Source organism: Myotis nattereri, assembly GCF_964212035.1.
Source record: "Myotis nattereri genome assembly, chromosome: 14".
Classification (NCBI taxonomy): Eukaryota; Metazoa; Chordata; class Mammalia; order Chiroptera; family Vespertilionidae; genus Myotis; species Myotis nattereri.
Genome location: NC_138089.1, coordinates 56,110,974 through 56,117,400, shown reverse-complemented (window position 1 = coordinate 56,117,400; position 6,427 = coordinate 56,110,974). Strand labels below are relative to the sequence as shown.

At 51.2% G+C, this 6,427-nt stretch overlaps 1 protein-coding gene across 1 annotated transcript; it reads left to right on the top strand.

Moving 5' to 3' along the window:
* Window positions 1-622: 622 nt before the first annotated feature.
* On the top strand, window positions 623-6,140 carry LYZL4 (lysozyme like 4; the record flags this gene model as incomplete). Its single annotated transcript, XM_081106228.1, has 4 exons — window positions 623-761; window positions 882-1,031; window positions 2,496-2,574; window positions 6,071-6,140. 4 exons carry the CDS (start codon window positions 623-625, stop codon window positions 6,138-6,140), a joined length of 438 nt encoding a protein of 145 aa, XP_080962354.1.
* Window positions 6,141-6,427: the final 287 nt, after the last annotated feature.

Genomic DNA, 6,427 nt, shown 5'->3' with positions numbered 1-6,427 from the left:
CTGCGGGTGGAAAGCTGGGATGTGGACCCAGGCCACCTGAGCACTTGGATGCTAGGCGCTCCTCCACAGCGTATTTGGTGCATTGGTCATGTCTTTCCTTTTCTGTTTTCCAAAATGCACTTAATGACCAAGTTCCACCTCCACAATAAAGGAGAAGAAAGGGTTTCAGCACCTGTAACTAGTGTGAGAGAGAGATGAGTGAGAACGAACCAAGAGGAAGCCACTGGGTTTTGCTGAAGAGAAAGTGTGTGTGTGTGTGTGTGTGTGTGTGTGTGTGTGTGTGAGAGAGAGAGAGAGAGAGAGAGAGAGAGAGAGAGAGAGAGAGAGAGGCCTTCAAAAGAGCAATTTCCTTAGAAAACAAGAGGTTAAGAAGAGGGTGGGGCTGCAGGTATCTGAGTTTACAGGAACTTGCAGTGGAGAATTGAGATGGGAAGCCGTGTCGTGGTTAAGCCAGGAGGGACTCCCATTTCTCTGAACACACTGAGTCGCACCCCCCACCCCCACAGTGCTCTTCTGTCCCTTCAGAGGAGCCCCCGTGCCCCTGGGACTTCAGTGGAAACTATCTGTGACTCTGCCCGCTTACCTGGCCGCTGTTGCCCAGAATTGCAGGAGCCTGGGGAAGATGAAGGCGTCAGCGGTTCTCTCCCTCATTGGCTACCTGGTGGTCCCTAGTGGCGCTGCTGTCTTGGGACGCTGTGTGGTGGCCAAGAGGCTCCACGATGGAGGCCTGAGTGGTTTTGAGGGCTACAGCCTTGAAAACTGTGAGTAGGCCCCTCTCAGCCCCCTTCCTCCTCACCCCTTCTCTCTCCGCCCCTCACCCAAGCATCCCGAACTCCAGCCCTCTTCCGAACCACACACACACCCCCCCTGTTCCACCTTAGGGGTGTGCCTGGCTTACTTTGAGAGCAAGTTCAACCCCGTGGCTATCTACGAGGACATAGATGGGTTGTACACGGGCTACGGGCTCTTTCAGATTCGCAACCCCGACTGGTGCGACCGGGGGAGGAACCGCTGCCACGTGTCCTGCTCGGGTAGGTCCCCTCCCTCCAATCCTCACTGGGGCCCTCCGGGGCACAGCTTTGAGTTCAGAGGTCTGCCTTCCTAGGCCAGAGTTTACAAGTTTGGAGCAGGGAGGAGGAGGGCTTGGCGGGTGGGGCCCCTGGGGCACAGGCAGAAAGGAGGGCTGTGAGCCAGGCACAGTGGGAGGCCTGGGGCAGAGCGATGGACACCCGCATCCAGATGGGCAGAGGAGGTGTCTGGTGTTGAGAAGAGGCAGGGAGGAAGCTGCAGGCAGGAGAGCCCACTGAGCCTCACGGGTGAGCGTAGAGGCTCCGGCTGGGCCTGGTATTACCCACACTTGGCACCGCACGCTCTTTCGAGGGAACAGAAGCTGCCACTGTGACAGGCAGAAGTGGCCCCTGGGAGGAGGCAGGATTGGGCCAACCCACAGTGAGCTGGGCCTGCTTAGGAGGGTCCAAGCCCCTGTGGTCAAGAGGAGGCGGTTCCTCAAGATTGACTCGTCCCGTGAGCATCTACTGAGCACTGAGTGCCAGGAGGAACCGCATGAGGTCCCAACGGTGGGTGGCGGGGGTGGAGCACCCACCACCAGGGAGGGCCCCCTGCCAGGTCCTGGGTGGTGGCGTCCCGGAGGAGAGCAATGGGAGGTAAGGTTGGAGCAATAGGCAGGCATGCGGGGCAAAGTGAGTTTAAGCCAAGGGCCTGGGGTTCTGCTTTACAGGCAGCACATGTCCTGCTCAGGTAGGTCCCCTCCCTCCAGGGAAAGTTTTAAAGAAAAGCAGACTCGGTTAGGGAAGGGGGGGCTGTAGTGCAGGCCAGAAGGAGGGCATCGCTGTGGTCCCAGGAGGGAGGTCTTGGTTCCCACATTCCAAGGAGGGAATGGAAGGATGGTTGACAGCCATGTTGGTTCCTCAGAGGCCCTCTCATACGCTGTTCCTTCTGCCTGGAACAATTTTCCTTCTGTGACTCCCTCAACCCGCTTTCCTTGCCTATGCCTTTAGATATCATTTGGCCCAAATACCCTTTTCTCTGATCCTTCAAGTCTAACTTAGGTGCCTCCATTCAAGGTGCATCCCTCACCATTCCAGGTACTCCTTGTATTGTAATTGACTACACTCTTAACCCACTTCCAGACGGCAGGCACCACGGACAGGGATTTATCACGTGGGTCATTCTTTTCCCACTACTTCTTATGTTGCCTAACACAGAATATTCACTATACCCATATATTTTTAATGAAGATATGGTAAGAATTACAAGAAGAAGTGAATAGATTTAGTCAAAGATGACCACATGCTGCTATCCCTCCCTGCCTCCCCTCCCCCGGCCACCCAGTGCTGTCTGGGAAAAATCTAGGGATAGATGTGTTCTTGGAACCACACGGAAGTCTCTCTGCTGTGAGCACCTGGGCCTTCCCTGACATGCTCTGATGTAGCCATGTGGCGGTTGGGTATCATTGCACTTCATTTTCTCCACAGCTTTACTGAATCCAAATTTAAATAAGACAATCGAGTGTGCCAAGAGAATTGTAAAAGGAAAGCAAGGAATGGGAGCATGGTAAGTGGCCCATCTTTACCTATTCTGTATTAAAGACTTTTACCTTAATTAAGATTTCATCTTAATCTCAGTCTAGTTTTGGCTGCACATCTGCAGTCCCAAACTAGTGGGACCCTCCTCGCCAAGTTAAGCAGAACAACACCATTGCATCCTACGACCCCAAGGCCACAGAAGGAAGGAGATCATTATCAGCCAAATTGTCTTAAGTTGAACATCCTCCCGCCCCAGCCGCCACTCAAATCTTGTGTAGGGTTATTCAGGATGAGCACCCTTGTAATAAATCTCTGTGTATCCCTGATTATTTGTTTCGCATTATTGTATTCCCACAAGGGTTTTTGAATACTTTCAAAGATCCTTGATGTATGTTGTGAAGTGACTGTCCAGCAAGCCCGTACCAATTTACACAAATATTAATAGTTGAGTGAAATACCTGTTGACTACACTCTCACCAATTATAAAACCCTTGCCATTTGAAAGGTGAATAGCAAATTTGTCTTATCTTCTTTGGCGTTTTAGGATATCCCCTTAGGGTGTTTTCTATTGGGTTATCTGGCTTTTTCTTATACATTTGTCAGGAGGGATTGAAGTTCTGGCCACGGTGCTAGAATGGATGCCGACCCTGTGCTTTTCCAAGCTCCAGCTTCTAAAGCGCTGGGGACAGTCTGCAGAGAGGACCCATGCTCTCGTCAAGTACAAAGCAGCCGGAGGGTCTGTGCTGCTCTCCTGTGGGGCCTAACCGGGTCTCCTGAGCGGGGGCAGCAGTGGAGCGGGGGCGGATCTGCAGGGGGACGTGTTGCACTTGTAGGAGCCTGCGTGGTGTTCCTTCCCATAGCCCACAGGCCCTCTACGCTCTGAAGATCTTGTCCAGTCTCTTGTCCATCTCAAAGGTCAGGGCTTTTGTTTTTAGCTGTTTGCTGTCTCTTTGGGAGCTGAGTTCAGCCAGATATTTTTGCCTCCTTCGTGTCTCCGTATCTCCAGCATCTAGCTCTATGCCTGGCACGTCCTAGGTGCCCCCTCGTGCCTCTTGAAAGACCAAAGCTGCATTTGAAGCCGTCATCCAGAAGCAGCTTTATTGTTAATTTATAAAAATAAAATAACACAGACATATTTTAAACTGAAAAATAAACGGATCAGCAGCCTCCCGAAGGCCACCCAGTTACCATGTCCCATGAACCAGATAAAAACGATCGCAAAGGTATTTCCAAATCCACTCGGCATCCCAGGGCGTGCGCTGACGGCACCCAGCTTTGTTCACATGTGACAGAGCTTGCCCATCCTGGCGAACCCCTCCCTAGCACAGTGATGGCGAACCTATGACACGAGTGTCAGAGGTGACACGCGAACTCATTTTTTTGGTTGATTTTTCTTTGTTAAATGGCATTTAAATATATAAAATAAATATCAAAAATATGTCTTTGTTTTAGTATGGTTGCAAATATCAAAAAATGTCTATATGTGACACGGCACCCGAGTTAAGTTAGGGTTTTTCAAAATGCTGACGCGCCGAGCTCAAAAGGTTCTCCATCACTGCCTAGCAGCTTCTGCCAGCCCGGTGACCTCTGCTTGGGGCGCGTCTGCCAGTGAGGTGGTTCCATTTGGTTCCTGCTGCCGTTTCCAACAAGTCTACCTGAGCATCTTGCTCTCGGAATTTTTATGTTCTTTCAAGCGTGTTCTATGGAAATCCCTTGCAGAAGACCCGCTGGGACCGCTTGGTGCATTGAAACGTTGGAGACAAATTGTTAAATTGGCTCCAGAGAGGGCGTGCCTCCAGCTACACTGTGTGAGGGGGCCGTGTTCCCCCGGCTCATTAGCCTGCAGCATTTCGACTTGTGTGGTTCTCGGCAGTTGTGGCCTGTAAAATAGCGTTCTGTTTTGCTTGGCATCTTTAAAACGTAAAATAAATTGGGTATCTTCTCAGTCTTTCTTAGCCATTTCCTCTGAGCTGCTGGTCCATGTTCTCAGCCAGTTTTTCTATTGGGATAACAATGTTTTCCTTTTATTGCTTTTACACATATCCTTCATAAATTAGGGTCATGACACCTTTGTCCATCATATCTTTGTGAACTGTTTTTTGTTTTTTTTCAAGTTTGTTCTTTTTTTTTTTTTGACTTGACTTATGGTATTTTCATCATCCAGGAGTTTAATATTTTCGCAGAATCAAATCCCTCCATCTTTCCTTGTGTGTGTGGCTTGAGTTTTTGTGGGATGTCCTTTTTAGAAAGTTTTCCATGCTCCAAGACCGTAGAGAAATGGAGCCATATTTTCTTCTGTATTAAAACAGTGGCTGGCACAAACTGAATCTCACATTGAGTTTTTGTTAATTCAGTTACAAAATAGAATTGTCATGTTTTCATTCTTAAATTTCGGCCTTCTTGGAATTTATTTGGGTATAAAAATATAAAAATATTTTTATGTTTTTCAAATGGCTAGTGGCGGGGAGGGGTCTCGACACCACAAATCCGTGATTTGATTGTGTTTTAGGTGGGAGTCCCCTTACTAATGGGAGCTGTCTTCTGAGTGTTTAACATAGCTTGCATACCTCGCCTTGACTTTCCAATGAACTTGGAAGCTTGGCTGACCCTCCGGGGCGAGCACTAATGAGCTGAAACCATCTGTACAGTATAGCGCGCTAAGTAGAGAGATGCCGGGTCAGGCTGATCAAGGCTTTCTCGCTTGCTCAGAATTCCCAGGGACGTGAGCTCTTATTGAGCTAATCAGCAGCCATGTCGTTCCCAAAGCTCAGGTCAGCAGCTCTGCCGAGCTGGGGCAGACAGGAAGGGAGGAGACCAAGACCCCCCCGTGCCGCAGGAGTCTCTTCTGCAATGCCTGCCTGGCCCGGGGAGAGCCTGGGTGTTTCCCTGCTGCTTTATTATATCCACGAGGGGCAGGAGCCAGAGCCTCCCCTTCGATTCTGGGACCAAGGACCCCGGAGGACTCACGGAGGCCTGCCTGACAGAATTTCTAATGGCCTGCAGCTGGCCTGGGGACACCCACAGCTTCTGGGTTGGAAAAGGAGGACCTGGAGAGCCTGAGCTCTGACTCCCTGACTGTCCTCTCCGCAGGAGCTGGGAATAGGGGGATCACTTCCAGGGGCGCCAGGAGAGAGGTTAGAGAAGCGCAGTGCAGCGGACCTGGGCAGGTGGAGGGGCTGCTAGGAGTTTGGAAGGTGAGGTAAGGCAGAGAAGTTAAAAATACCGACCTTGCAGGATTGGGAGGAGTCTTTCAGTTCACAGTTCCTTTATGGAAAGAGGTGTGTTTGTTGCAGGGTTTGGGGGCTAGGGGGGTGAGCATGCGAGCATAGGGAGCACCAGCATGTTAGGGTGTGGGGGCGGCAGCCAGAGACACACTTGAGATGCACAAGAGCCTTGAGAAATATGCCCACAGCAGGAGGTAGCCTCTCCAGTGCCCCAGGGGCCAGGGCGCGGTGTAAAGGGGCCCGTGGGGGCTGGATCCCTGGAGAACGTGAGCTCTGATTCCCTGGCGGTCCTCTCCGCAGGCCCTCTTGGACCCTGAACTGCCAGTACTCCGACACCCTGGCGCGGTGGTTGGACGGATGCAAGCTGTAGCTGCCGGCGCGGCCCTCGCCACACTCCCAGCTGAATGTTCTGAATGAAGACGCCTTCCCGTGTGCGGCCTTCACTCAGTCCCGCTTGACAGCTCCAGGTGGAAAAGGACAAAAGCTTGCTTCCTTCCAGGGATGCAGGATGCAGAGTAAACCAGCCACTTCCTCAACCTGGGCCAGAGGTCTCCACTTGTGTGATTGTATTGTGATTGTTACTATGCTAAGCATCATTTACCGTGATTATGACTTATTAATCTCAGATGGAGGGTTTGGAGGAAGGAAAGGATCTGG